This window comes from Mastigoproctus giganteus, chromosome 7 (genome assembly GCF_048544385.1).
Source record: "Mastigoproctus giganteus isolate SK-2022 chromosome 7, ASM4854438v1, whole genome shotgun sequence".
NCBI lineage: Eukaryota > Metazoa > Arthropoda > Arachnida > Uropygi > Thelyphonidae > Mastigoproctus > Mastigoproctus giganteus.
In genome coordinates this window covers 152,491,893-152,507,123 of record NC_143581.1, presented here as the reverse complement: position 1 = coordinate 152,507,123, position 15,231 = coordinate 152,491,893, and the positions used below count along the sequence as shown (strand labels likewise).

Here is a 15,231-nt window from a genome sequence, read left to right as displayed (position 1 = left end):
ATGTAGGGCACACGGTGGGGGCCCCAATTTTATCCTTGTCTTAATTCTAAAATATGTACCATACATTTTTCACAAATGATGTTATATCCTGCCTTTATTTCACAAAATAATTAACACAAATGTAACCAAACTACAAGGTGTGGCAGTAAAATTCCTCGACTGGTGTAATGAAAAAAACATGAAGTGAAGGAGATCAAAAAGGGTTCTATTTTTATTCAAAGTAATCGCCACCAAGTTGAATGCACTTATTACACACTCTAAAAGTTTCTGAAGAGTTAGTAAAGGTTCTCAAAGGGATGATGTTCAGTTTAGCAGTTACATTTTTCTTTATCTTTAACATCCTGAAATTGCTTTCCTTTGAGGGCAGTTTTCACCTTGGGAAAGAGAAAGAAGTCTGCTGATGCTAGATCGAGAGAGTGGTGGTGGTTTGATCTGTACAATGCCATGTTTTGTCAGAAATGTCTTTCACAACAAGTGTGGAATAAGCGGGGGCACTGTCACACAAGAACCAGCTGCCTTTTTCTTGAAATTGTGCCTTCATCTGGGAAATGTGCTTCATTCGCCTTTGAAGTACCTATTCATAGAATGAAGCATTGACCCTTCAGGTACAAATTTCTTGTGAATCACACCCTGTTTGTTAAAAAAACATGATCAGTATAGTATAGATTCTGGACTTTTTGGGCGATGTGATGATTTTGAATTCCTCTGCATGCTCTGATGAGTCTTCTCTGGGTTGTACCGAAACAATCAACACTCATCTCCAGTGACAATACAGTCGAGGAAATTAAGATTTTCTTGAAAAATCTAGATGAAGTTTTTAATGATGACACTCTTCATTGCTTCTGCTCATCCCTAATGCTGTGCAGCAGAAATTTTGAACCTTCTTTTTCCCTACATCTTCATGCAGAATTTGATTGTCTCCTTATTAATATCAGACTTATCAGCCATCATTCTGAAGGTCAAAGGATGAACTCTTGCCTCAATTTTCTGAACTTTTGTAACTCCGTTCTCATTTTGAGAGATTGGCAGATGACAACTTCTTGGGTCATTGCAAAAATCTTCACAGCCATCTTTGAACCACTGATACCATTCAAACACACTGCTGTGACTTAAAGTTTCATCACTGTAAACAGTTTTTAACATTTCATATTTCTGTTGCAGATTTTCCCAGTTTAAAGCAAAATTTGATGTTCATTCGTTGCTCCATTACAAAATCATGACACAGAATGTTACCACCACTAATGAAACTGGTTGCTGCTTGCAACCTGTCAACCTACTGGACAATCTCCACCATCTGTTGGAGGAAGGTTGAACTACAACGTACCACTTAATTTTATTTTCAAACTCATTGACATGGAAGCAACAGCACCAGTCTGGGAACTTTATTGCCACACTTCATATATTTAAATTTTTTATAAAAACCCCAAACACGAGAGGTATTAGAACCTATAGTACTTAGTACCGTGCTTGGGTTGGAGATTGAGAAGACGAAAGATATTTGTTTACATTAGACTCGAACCTCTGTAGACCATAATTTTCAGGAAATACGCATGAAAGAAGGTTGTTCCAGAAAACAACAGTTGAATGAATAAACGAGGAAGATGAAAAGTTGGTTCTGTGAGTTTGAAATTGGACAGTAAATGGATGTTGGCTGGTGACAGCACGTGTTCGGACTGTTTTGAAAGAGAGAGCAGGAATTATAGAAGCCAATTCAGAAGAACAGTGCCCATGGAAGTATCTGTAGAAGAGGCATGCAGCAGAAATGGTATGTCTGTGAGACAGCGAGTGGAGAGACTCTGTTAGAGATGAGTCATTAATTAACCTATGTTCACACAATCACAAGTTTCCATTGTCAAAGACAATATAAAAATCACATTAGAAGCTAGTACTACTTAACCTGACTGCACCAGAAAACAACTGAATATACAGTGGTGGACAAAAAAACTGCATCACCTTAAAAAAAGTAACATTTGTAGTGAAACGTATAAGATATTGTTTGATTACAGTCATTTTTTGTCGCAAAACAAAGGTATTGCGTCAGATAAACGTTTCTATTGCATCAGACAATAATTGCAAGGTATTGCATCAGTCATTTCTATAAATATGCATTGGAAGGGTATACATGCTGATTAGTGTCCTATTTTGCGGAGGTGTAAGCATGGCTCCATATGTTCAGTTGATGCCAAGAAAAAAAGTGTAGCTGTTGCTCTATCCCGGGTGCTGAAATTAAAGGTCCAGGTCAGGTCCAGGGCATTTCTTGTTGCGCATTTGTGTTGTGGCTTCCTGTAGCTCATCCATGGTAATTGGCGGCTCCATTTGTTGGGTGTTATAGGTCTCGTTTGCCTGTATGATAGCTTGTTGGTCTTCCGTGAGTATATTCGGTGGGTCTTTTATAATGGTGTTCAAAATGTTGGCCACCGAGTCATCCCATGTTGTGGTGAGGGTGCATTGCGGTGTTATAGTTGCTGTGGTTATTTCCCCCCTGGTGAGTTTATTTGTTGTGATCTTGTAGACCACTCCACAGGGATTCTCATTACCTTTAGTTGAGACCAGTCGTTCCCAGGAGGACTTTTTACTTTTCTTTATACTCTCGGTATAAGTATTTCTCAGTACTGTATATTGGCGGCACAGGTAAGTGACCTCAGCGGGCGGCCACAACCTCCGTGCTCTCTGATATTCCTTCCTTTTTGTTGGACTAATCTCCTTTGTCGTTGCAGCTCTGGGGTCCACCAGGGCTGCTTGAAAGCGTTTTTCATTTTATGCCGACTTCAGCTGCCTTGGTTATAATGTTTGTTATTATTTGTTGCAATTCGTCTGGGTCCTCTCTTATTTCTTGGCCATCCTGTCTGGTTTGCCCAATTCTATCATGTTGGGCTCTACTAATAAGCTGTTCTCGGTAGAGTTCCCAGTTGGCTTTGGAGATTGCAAATCTGTTTAGCATCGTCCTTTCTGTTGCCGTTCTTGCTGTGGTTCTCTGTATCCGGTAGGTGATGGTACGGTGATCTAACGTGGTCCAAGCATTTTGCACCGTCCAGTCGGTCATGTGGGAATCGATATTTCTTGTGGTTAGGGTGGTGTCGATGGTTGCCTCCCAAAGTGTATTACAGAAGGTTGGGAGGCAGAAAGATTGATTTTTAACCATCAATATTGAGTTAGCCAGGAACTCTTCCAGTCTTTGGCCGTTTCTGGTGCCTTGCCGGTCCACATGGTGCTGTGCCAGACTGGGGATCGGCAGTTGACGTCGGCACCCCAAAGGTCGCGGGTTCGAATCCCGCCTCGAGCTTGGATCAGAGTAAAATGCAAAAACTTTGGGAGGTGCATTATGGCCACAGAAGCCGATGCGCCAACAACTAACAAAAAAAATACAATAAAATATGTTTGGTTGTTGTGATTGCCATTTGCATGATTTCTCATATTTCCATTAATTATGCATTTTACCCTTTGGGAAGATATTTATGGCAGTTAGATATATCAGGTGGAGTCTTTTTATTGGATTTCATTCACAGCTATATACACTGAGTGATCACTGAATTATGACCACCTACCTGATACTTCGTATGTCCTCAGTACAGCAGCTATCCAACGTGGCATTGATTCAACAAAATGTCGGAAGCGTTTGGGAGGTATGGTCAACCAAAGCTGTGTGTAATGCAGGTATGGAGGTGATTGGTGTATCCAGATGCCTGATATGCCTTTCCATAGTGTCCCACAAGTGCTCTATGGGATTGATATCCGGGGGAGTTCGGAGGCCAATCGATATGCTGGAAGTCAGAACTGTGTTCCTCAAACCATTCCTGCACAACAAGTGCCCAGTTGCTCGGCACATTGTCATCTTGGAAGACACCATTGCCATTCGGAAAAAAGTGTAACATAGTGGGGTGTACACGGTCAGCAAGCAGTTGACGATAGCGGAGACCACTGATACGTTATTCCACATGCACCAAGTTCCTGCCAGTGAAACATGCCCCACACCATACAACCACCTCCACTGGCCTGCACTTTTGATACCATGCATGATGGATCAAGAGCCTCATGTTGTTGATGCCAAATCCATACACGACCATCCACGGTGTGGAGTAAATAACGTGACTCATCCAACCAGCACACCTTCGTCTTCTAACATCCAACTTACACCAGGCAAGTCTTTTATGCCGGTGAACCTTGGTTAGGAGAGGATGCCGTAGGGGTCGTCTGCTAGTATAGCCCATACGTGCGACACGTGGTCATGCCAAATATTGTTCCGGGTTAGCCCATGTTGTATTCAACAGTGCTGCGCTTGTTCGAGTCATCAGACCCAGCACTCGCCTCTAACATCAACCTTTCGCTGACCTTTGCAGTTGGGTCATTGTTTGACCATTTTGACGCCAGTCCAGGTACACTTTAACAACAGCAGCTCTCGAACACTCCACGAGTTCAGCCATTTGGGAAATCGAGGCACCCACAATCTGTCCTTTATCCGATAAATCCTTCCTTTTACCCATCACGCTCAGAATTTTACTACCTACTGAACCACTGACACCTTATCTATGCTACGTAGGTCGACTAACTCCACACTCTCGTACCTCACATGGTCAATGGGTCGTATTCAGTTTTCATTGGAGTGGTCCTAATTCAGTGATCACTCAGTGTGTATCACATCTAACAAATTCATTTCAAACATTTTTGCAACCCACAATGCAGTGCAAAAGATATTATTTGCAAAATTCACAAGTGATGCAGTTTTTTTTTTGTCCACCACTGTAGAAGCATTCACAGGTTTCTGCAGCTACCTGACTTGCAGTCCTCACAATGTTTAAACACATCTTGCATGTCTATACCTTTTGATCACAAAACAAGTAATATGTACATCATGTATACATGGAATCTACATAATAGATATTGTACATTATGCACAATTTGTAAAAATGGCTGTATGTGATAGGTAAAAACCTTTAGGATTTTTAGAATTATCACTAAAAGTATATCCAAAACCACCATAAATTTTGGAAACATCAAAATCTATGTAGACCAGAGTAATTATTATCATGACAAAGTCATAAAACGATGACCCAAATCAGTGCCTCCGTAGCCAGGTGGGAAGGAGCAGCAGTGCGTAGCACACGCTTCTTGATTAGACCGGGGTTCGAGCCCATCACCACCAAATACGGAGGATGTGGAAAGGTCAGGGAATGACCACTGCATATCCCGGAGCAATATGGCCTTAATTGCTAATGCTCCTAAAAAACCAAACAAACAAACAACCCAAATCAGTGGCAAGATCCTCATTGGATCAAGGGGTGAAAAATGGACATACCTCAGGGTGACCAGTGTTAAAGTGGAGTTCCTCAGGATCAGTGTTGGGGCCACTTCTGTTCCTTATATTCTTTAATAACACTGATGAGGATGTACAGAAGACGCTATCAGAGTTTTATGGTTTAAAAGGGTAAAAATTGGTGAGAACTCATTTACAATATAGTGGTGAGGCCTCACTTGAAAAAAAGACATAGAACTCTAGAAAGGGCTTAGAGAAGGGCAACCAGATTGGTAAGGGATGCTGATCGATGTCCATATGAAATATGACTTAAAGTGTGAACTGCAAAGCTTGGCAACTAGACACCTTGAGTGAAACCTGTTAGAGGTATATGAAGGAATCACTAAAATGAATGAAGAACGTACTGGAAGAAGAGAGAACTGGGGGCAGAAATACAAAATTTTGGGGAGTAATAAAATGCTGTATCTCTTTAAATTTCCTTTTGGGTAGAGTAAAGAATATCAAGGATAGGAGTTGCCTGCTGCAATGATTGAGGTTGATAGTTTGATAAAGCTCAAAGTGGAATTGTGTAGGGATTCTTTGAATTTGTTAACTGTTGTTGTTATTTGGTTTTTAGGAGCATTAGTAACTAAGGCCATATTGCTCAGGGGATATGCGGTGGTCATTCCCTGACCTTTCCGCATCCTCCGTATTTGGTGGTCACGGGCTCTAACTCCGATCTAATCAAGAAGCGTGTGCTACGCACTGCTGCTCCTGCCCATGGAGGCACCAAATTTGTTAACACTAGGAGGAATCACAGTAGTCTACTGGATATGAATGTCATAACTGTTGACCCTGTACAAATTGTTGATAAGCAATAAATATTTTGCATCTATATTCATACACATAGAAGTGGAGATGGGGGTTAGCAGAGGTCTGTCTAATACTGATTGGGAATTAAATGATTTTATTATAACTAAAATTAAGGTAGAAAAATTGCTGCAGCTGAAAGTGAATGAAGCAGCTGAAGATGATGGATCTATCCAATTAAAAAGCTGGAAAGAGATATTTGAACTTTTAGCCATAATAATGAGAGGATCCTTAGATTCAGGAGAAGTGCCTGCAGATTAGAGACATGCAAATGTATTTCCCATTCACAAGGATAGTTCAAAGGGTGAAGTGGGTATAGACCTGTGAGTTTAACCTTTGCCTGGGAAAATAATGGAATCAACAGTTAAGAAGTAATGTAAGATTAACTTGATATGAGTGGAATCATTAAGACTCACTCTCAGGCAGAGAAAGTGAATAGTCTCCCCCCCCCCCCACTCAGAAAAAGAATAGGGAGAAAGAGCAAATTATTAGTACTGTATTGATATTAGTGGCAAATGATGCAAAGAAAGCAAGCTTATACAGCATCAGCCAAAAAAAAAAAAAAAAAAAAAAAAAAACCAGTGCTTCCTATATCACCTAATTGTCAGTTTGTTCTTTAATATATTCTTCTTGAATAAAATCTTCCTTGAATTTATTCAAGCTACTCACCTCTACAACACCAAATGGAAGTTTTTTCCATAAATCAACTATCCATTGGCTGAAGGAAAATTTCTGCACATCTATCCTACAACCTCCTTCCACAATTTGAATTTATAACTTCCCATGTGTGTAGTCTCAACAAGAGGAAGGATTCCATTGGCATTTAGTTCACATATCCATTCAAAGCCTTAAAGAACCTTAATCAGAGCTCCTCACAGGTACCTAGTCCCCAGATGCTGTAATTTGTAGAACGAAAGCCTTTCCTGGTAAGAGCACCAATTTGTTCCCCTCGATAATCCTGTTGCCCTTCTTTGCACCCATTCCAACAGATCCACATCCTTCTGCAAATGAGGCTTTCAGACCTGTACACAGTAATCAAGGTGTAACCTAACCACTGCCTTATGCAATGGGATAATAATCTCCTCATCCCTACTAGAAAAATTCCTGTATTATCATTGAAAAAACTCCATGAGCTGTCATGGCCCACTACACTGCTCAGAGAACTTCATATCTGACTGCAAAATTATTTCCCGGTTTTCATTCTCTACTGCCTTGAGGGTGGTATCACACAATTGGCGTGTTAATCTGAGATTACCGCTACCCATATGAAGTACCTTGCATTTGCTGATGGTAAGCTTCAATTGCCACTTCTCCTAATTTGTCTAGATCTCGTTGCAGTAGCATACCCTGATTACTGCCATTAACCACCCTGCCAAGCTTCATATCATCCGCAAGTACATTAAGCCTGATATGCCTTGATCAACGTCATTAATCATTCTATACATTAAAATAATTTTCCTCCTAGTGATATTTATTCAGTCAATGGGAGAAGAGAGATGCAGGTTACGTGGCAATATGTAACAAGCTTGTTTTACTGTGGTAAAACAAGCTTTTGTTTAAGCATGGTCATGCACTATGTTTATCTAACATGACCATGCAGTACCATTCCATATGTAACATATTTATTTAAATAAACTAAATGCAACAAAGCATAATATTTTAAGATTCTATATCTATATAATATTGGTGTAGATACACCATAGACAACTCTTAAAAGAAAAACTACGATCGTAGTGTGAAAGGCACCCACCGATGAAAAGCCAACTAGCTTTGAAACGGTGCTGTCTGGGTGGTGCCCACTAAGAATAAGTAACAGTAGTCTTCTCTCTATTAGTGAAGTATTACTTATTTGAGGTAGTGCAATGAGTGCATTGTGAAGGATGGGCACAATATGAGATACAGATGAAATGATGCCTTTCATACTACGATTGTAGTTTTTCTTTAAGAGTTGTCTATAGTGTATCTACACCAATATTATATAGATATAGTAACGTATTTATGTATTCATAGCTGAGGAAGAGACAGTATTGAAAGATTCTGTAAGTATTTTATTTTTTATCAAAAGAAGCGAGTGCAGCGAGCAGGGGCAAAGCCCCCTAGTAAATATTAAAAACAAAGGGCCCATTATACTTTGTGTTCCTGCACCATCTCTCCTGAGTTATTCCAGGCCGAAAAAGAAAATAAATAACATATTCCACATTTTTCAGCCCATAATATCTGTTGTATATTTTCCACTACAGTATATGAAGGGTGCTTAAATTCTGAGTTTAGTGTCATATGCCAGTGGTAGCTATTAAGCCTAGCTATATAATTAACATTAATTATCAATGAATATGAATTAATATTAAGGTAATCTTAAATGACACTATTATTTTTAATAGTAGTGTCATAAAACCTAACACCTAGCTGTTTGTCTGAAATCATATAGAAAGTAAATTGAATTTTGCAATAGCAAATGTAACTGATCTTTCATTTTCAAGATTTAGGAATGACATTTCATTTTCAAAATTCAGTTGCCTTAAAACACTTTTAAAGAAAATAAGTCAAAACCTGCATGTTTTAAGTGAAAAATTGTGACTGAATTTTGTATGCAGCTGAATGCCATCCTATAAGCTTATTCTGTTTGCCAGGACATTAAACAGAGCCATCATATTCAGGCATGAAACATTTTAAGGACAGAAAGATTGGACTGCAAATTTGTGAATGAACCTTGAATGAACCAAGCACAGCTATTGCAGATTTGAACATGGAATAAATGGGATGGTTTTTGAAAGACAGAAAGTCCACTTTGTGTGAACTGTCTGAGTATCTGAATATTTTTTTGGAAAGAACTCTCCAAAAGGCCACAGAGTTTCTGTTTAAGTGAACAGTCCTCCAGGTGCTGCATTTCTGCAAACTGCAGTACCTGGAAGCTAGAAACATGCAAAGAAATCTGATTGAGGTGTTTACGGCTTTGAATGGATTGATTAAGCTCAGTACTGATGGAATCTTTCCTCTTGCTCAGACTGCACAAGGGGGCATGAATTCAAACTAAGGATGGTTGCAGGGTAGATGTGTAGAAATTTGCCTTTCACCAGCAGGCAATGAATTATTGGAACAAACTCCCACCTGTTGTAGTTTGAATGAATTCAAGGAAGAACTAGAGACTTAGAAGGGATGGATATATAATATGGGAAGTGTTGAGGTCTTTTTTTTTTTTTCCTTGGCTAATGCTGTATAAGCTTGCTTTCTTGCATCATTTGACACTTAATACTAAGCTGAGAGAAAGTGTGTAGCAATATGAAAGTGAAAAAATTACTACACTGAACATGTAAAAAATGTGCTGTGTGGCATGCAAATTATATTTATTTTTCCACAGTGCAAAGTGGATATAACATGATCTCAGTGAGGAGCAAAGACGAATGCTATTTTTCAGTGACATGGTGAAAGTGGAACAGGATGAAGATTTTTTATCGTTGGTTATCATAAGCAATGAATAGTGAATTATGATTTGCCTCCAAAAAAAATTATCCTACTACTCTTTCAGGAAAGGTTATGCTGATTTTTGATGCAAAATACATCAGTTTTCACTATTTGGGTATGAGGTGTGCCATAGCTAAGTGGTGACTAGTGATTATGATTCAGAGGTACTGCAGTATCACTTGAGAAAGATAATTGGAATAAAAGGCCAGGATCACATGGCATAAGAGGCACCAATGGTCATCAGAGGAAATCACTAGAACATGCACTCCATAGGCCAGATCTTGCCCCATGCAATTTTTTGGTATTCTTGACCATAAGACATAAGTTGAAGAGATAAATTTTGTAGCAATACTGAAGGTGAAAAATGTCATGGTAACCATGCTAAAGCCTACTTCCACTACATGCATTTGAGAAGTGGATATTCTAGAATGGTGCAAGAAGTGTTTTACATGTAAAGGCCATTATTTTGAAAAGTAAATTATTCCTAATGTTTTAAACCAGTATTTCTGCAAATACTCATCACTTGGGATTCTGAAGAATAAATTTTTACATAATTTATTTTAAGTATTGTATGGTGGATATTTTCATTTTCTGGAACATTTTTACACTGATGTACTTATGTAATATACAGTAAAATGTAAAAAAATAAAATAAATATTTGTCTGGTGCCCTGCCTAAATTAGGGAATACTTTATGGTGCACCATGGTCTATTAAAGATTGAGAAACACTGCTTTAGACCAACATTTCCTAACCAATGATCTGTAGGACTTGACAATAAAACAGATTTTTAAGGTAGACATCAATTCCATCAAAAGTTGTGGGCAATACAGGTATGCCCATTAAAACCTAACATATATACTGTACTACATATGTTAAGTACAAGTATATATCATAATAATAACATCAAAAACAGGAAAACTGCACTAAGCAGTCTGATCTGGTAGTAAAATTCTGTGGTTCCAAAGGATCCTTGTATCCCCCTCCACAAACAAGACCTTAGCTAATAACTGGATGCAACTGCTCAGTAATAGGAAACAGTACTGTACCTAACAATAGTTCCATAATCAGTAAGCAAGGCCTGATATTACCATTATTAGGGTGGTTGGTTGGTAGAAATTATTTTTATGGAGAATATGTGAAAATTTTACAGTAAACCATTCTCTTCAGGGTGCATTTTTATCTAATCAAGATGAAGTAATATGTACACTCTAAAATGTCAAACTGATACAGGAAGCAGTAGAAAAATATTGGGTATAAAAGATTCCATTATAGTGCATGATTAAACAAACTTACAGTGGTACTGTAACCCCACCATAAAGAGCAGATCAGTGGAAGCCACTGCATTCAGATGCTGTTTCCAGGAGCAGAAAAATGGCATTTACTAATATTTTCATATAGTGAGATATTTTCCTTTTCTTCCAAAAGACATAATTGCAATGCAACACACCAACCATCTAAAAAACTGACCCTATTAAAATAATATGACCAGATCAAATTTTATAAAAATAAGATTTACACTATATGGAATTAAAAGCAATAAAAACAGCCATAGCTTTCAGAGGCAACTGCCTCTTTTATCAACAGTAAGACTTAACTATCACAGTACATCTTTAAATAACCACAGGATCACAGCATATGTTATCAGGAGCAGGGACATTATCCTCCACACATGCATGGAAACCAGAAATGACAGGAAAATGCACTGGGAGCATGCATTTTCCTGTCAGCATCCAAACAGTTACACTTGACATGGCCCAGTTTGCCCATAACACAACCATCTAGAGCATAATAGATCCAAGTATCTTTCTTGTTTGAGATCATAACTCACTTTCCCAACCTCCAGTGCTTTTTTTTCCTATAGATAAAAAATGTTCTCAGAATCAGTGCAGTCATTGTCCTTTGCCAGCTTGGTTTTTTTAATTTTATTAGTAAAAACAGTCTAATTGTAAATTATTTCTTGCAACTCCTAACTTTTATAAGGAATAGGCCATGATATTAAAATCCTACAGCACAAGTGTTATTTACTGATAATACAGGCCAAAAATTTAAAATTACATTTTGGTATTCTGCAGTAAGGTTTAACTTGCTCACACATTGCCTGGTAGAAATGAGGATGTTAAAATTGCACCTATTACAAAATAGTCTAACAAAGCATTGGCTAAATATCATATACACATAGCATTATCACACAAATAGTTCAGTTGTGGTTTCAGAAATGCTGTCTGAAAATGCAACCCTGATGATCTTACTTCTTTCTACTGTAATTATGCATATGTAGCAGTTAAATTAAGTGTTTTTTCTTCTCAGTAGCATTCTAGCCTACTTAGTTAAACTTTGAAAACTTGTTTTTTTCCAAGTTGCATTTGATAATTTCTTTTTACATTCTGCCAGCAAAACTTGTACCTCATGCACCATATCAGCTAACAAAATTTATTTTTTTATTGCAACTTAGCAGTTCACTGTATGTACATGCCAGCATCTACATACCTCTTTCATGTCAGGTGTTGCTATTAAAATGAAGTTGATCACCATTTTTGACTTTCCATTGCAATACTGAACAGAATAAAGGAGGAAGCAGTTCACATCTAATCCAACAGTTTGATACCCCCCCCCCATCAACTCCAATAATAGAACCAAGATAGTATTAAACATGGAACAACACAAATACATTATTGATGGTACCTTTTTGTTTTGGATAATCTTGTTTTCAACCAGTTAAGCATCTTGGCATAACCCTAATTATCTTAATACAGGTCTCAATCACACAAGTTGACTGTTCAACATGTTTGAGATAACAGAATTCCCATTTTTTTTATACAATGTCAATCTCCCTAAATATCTGCAATTTCCCCAAGGCAATTGCTAGTCTGAAAACTGGCAAGCTGTACACACTAACTAGTACATATAATTTGTTTCCTGGTTAGGTGGGGAAACCCTCCTTTGAGTTTTTTTTTTTTAACACATGATCATTTGTGAGCTCTATGATCAACTGAACTTGTTAAGTTAAATCTGTGAAACAAACCTATTCTTATCTAGCTTTGCTGTTAAACTGGAAATTTAACAAAAATAAAGACACCGAATTAGCAAATGGTATTTATTGAACGGAAAATAAAATATTTACATTTGTACAGATGTAGTTGCAAGTTACTTTCATGCAAGTTAAGTCTCCGAAATATACAAATGAATACAAAACATTTTATGTACAGTATATTACATTCCAGTCTACTAACTAAAATAAAAAATAAACACAACCACTTATTTTAGGTACAAAAGGACTACACTGCAGTAGTCTTATTGTAGGTAGATGTTTCAGCTTAATAATGAAAATTAAGCATAACTCCCGAGATAAATTAAAATAAATTAACATTATGACAAATCAATAGTACGGTCCAGACTACCTTCAACAAGGTAACCAAAAGTAACTCCAGTAAATATTTAGTTCTGACTGCCAGCTCAATGAGCTAGGAAGGAATGTCACACCTGCGTAGTTCGCTAAACACTCGCAGACAATGCTGCAGAGAAAGTTCGGCTACACTGGAATCCTTTAGTACCATCAGGTCCACGAGGAAGTCTAATCACACCTTCAGGTAAACGATGGGCATGCGCAGGTGACGCTCTTGTACTTCCGACTCCATCGCGATTTGCTGCGTTTAGCTCTCGACGTTGTCTCCACGGGCTGCCACCACAAGGGGGTGTTCTTCCACCATCAGATCTGTATGCATTATGCAATGAACTGTCCGTAGACGGCAAGCCGAAGCAGTTTTTCCTACCCCCTCGCCAGTCGTAACCTTGTCGAGGGGAAGCTGATAAGTATCCACTGCTTACAGATCCACTGGAACTACGGCGTGTTATGGGAATTGCGTGTTCTGTTTCAGAAGCACTGCTCATCACTGGCGTCTCGCAATCATTCTTCAGCACCTGTTGATTCTGCTTCTTGCTTCGCTTCTTTTTTTTCTTAGGGTTGTCGGAGGTTTGTTTTTGGGTTTCACTGTTATCCTTTGTTACTAGAGGTACAACGTGCAAACCTCGCCAATTGTTATCTCCACTGTCCATTAACAAGGCTTTGTTGACGGCTTCGTGGTCTTCAAATTCAATCAATGCATTAAGCTTGTTTCCAACTCTAGAGTTCTTTTGCATAAAGCGATTTATATCGGGGGGAATACCATTACCAGGTCGTATGATCCGCACTAAGCAGATCTCTCCACATGCTGCGAATAATTCGCTCACATTTTCGACAGAGACTTTCTCAAAAGGAAAGTTGTACACCATTACTGTGCGTGACTGCGCCGTCTCGGAATGATCGGGAAGCGGGTCTTTACGACGAACTTTCGTCCCTTCTTCATTGAGAACCAGTTTTTCTGATTTCTGCAGAGAATGAGAAACAATCTTCCAATTTTTTGATAAACTTCGGACTTTACGGAATGATGAGATCAGTTTGACGCTAACATATCCTTCCCGGTTACGTCTCACATGCTTTAAAAGAAAGGGATCTTTTAAAATATTCACATCCGAGAAGTAAAATTCTACCTGCTGCACAATGCGACTAACGAGTTCATCATCCGGTAGCGGCGAGACTGTTTCAGTAACGTCGGCACACTCGACACCGGAATCCTTTGCTGGACTGGCTTCTGAATCGGAGTGTGACGGGCTGGGAATGTCGACGCTATCACTATGACTGCATGAGGAACTAGAATCTTCATCTGCAGTATTCATCATTGTAGAAATATCCTCTTCTCGGCATTTAACACCTACAACAGCAGACATAGTTGGTAGCTAAAAAGACAGTCACAAAACCAGCCAACACACGCCTAGAGGAATCACCTGCTTTGTTCGTTAGCGCGGGAGAAACTTATATATATATGGAAACTTAGCCCGCCCTTAGTGATGTCACCAACAACGTGATTGGCTACTGTTGAAACAGCAGTCATGAACATTCACTCGTGCAACGTGTCTGATTCCAGCATGCTTTAAGATTACGAAGGTGAAAGGTAGATAACCATTTCAAAGTGGATCTTGCGCTAATTTACTGAAAAACGGTGTAACGTATATGGCTTCGCATAACCAAAAAAAAAAAAAAAAAAACATTACAACTAGACTACTGCGCCAAAATGACGTAATACCTTACAACAAGAGTGGCGTGGCGCCAGAATCTTATGATCTCGTAAGTCATCTAAAGCCATACATACCTCGAGAAGTAACACACTTCTGGGGTGTCTTGAAATGCTGCATTTTCCTGGGAATTGCCCGCTATTCCGGTGACGTAATTGGTGTGTACGAAATTCGTCATCAGCCTTTATTTATTTATTATTTCTTTTTAATTCCTGAGATTGATTGAATTACTAAAAGAACATCTTACTAATTACTAATAAAATAAAATCGAATAACTATAAATTACTCTATGTAATTAGAGCTTTATATTATACTCTGCATTATTACTCTAACATAATGAAGCAAAATTAAACTGACAAAATAACTAAACGAAATTGATTGAATTAGGGCCAGTGCGTAACTATTGTGTCGTAAATCTGCAATGCAGGGAGATAAGAAATTAAAATGCAATTCGCGACACCAAAAAATACTTTTATGCGTTTGCATAAGTGCATATCATTACATTATATTTTGTTTACATATCATTGCAGATGCATGAACAAAATACAGTATATTCCTT

The 15,231-nt window shown here is 38.4% G+C and overlaps 1 protein-coding gene across 1 annotated transcript; it reads right to left on the bottom strand.

The window, feature by feature from the left end:
* Nucleotides 1–12,672: 12,672 nt before the first annotated feature.
* LOC150083264 (la-related protein 6-like) lies at nucleotides 12,673–14,396 on the bottom strand. Its single transcript, XM_090377947.1, has one exon. It carries the CDS (start codon nucleotides 14,325–14,327, stop codon nucleotides 13,056–13,058), a length of 1,272 nt encoding a protein of 423 aa, XP_090234073.1. The 5' UTR covers nucleotides 14,328–14,396; the 3' UTR covers nucleotides 12,673–13,055.
* Nucleotides 14,397–15,231: the final 835 nt, after the last annotated feature.

Coding starts and splice junctions, on each gene's coding strand:
- LOC150083264 (XM_090377947.1), bottom strand. CDS start 14,327: ATGTCTGCTGTTGTAGGTGTTAAATGCCGAGAAGAGGATATTTCTACA.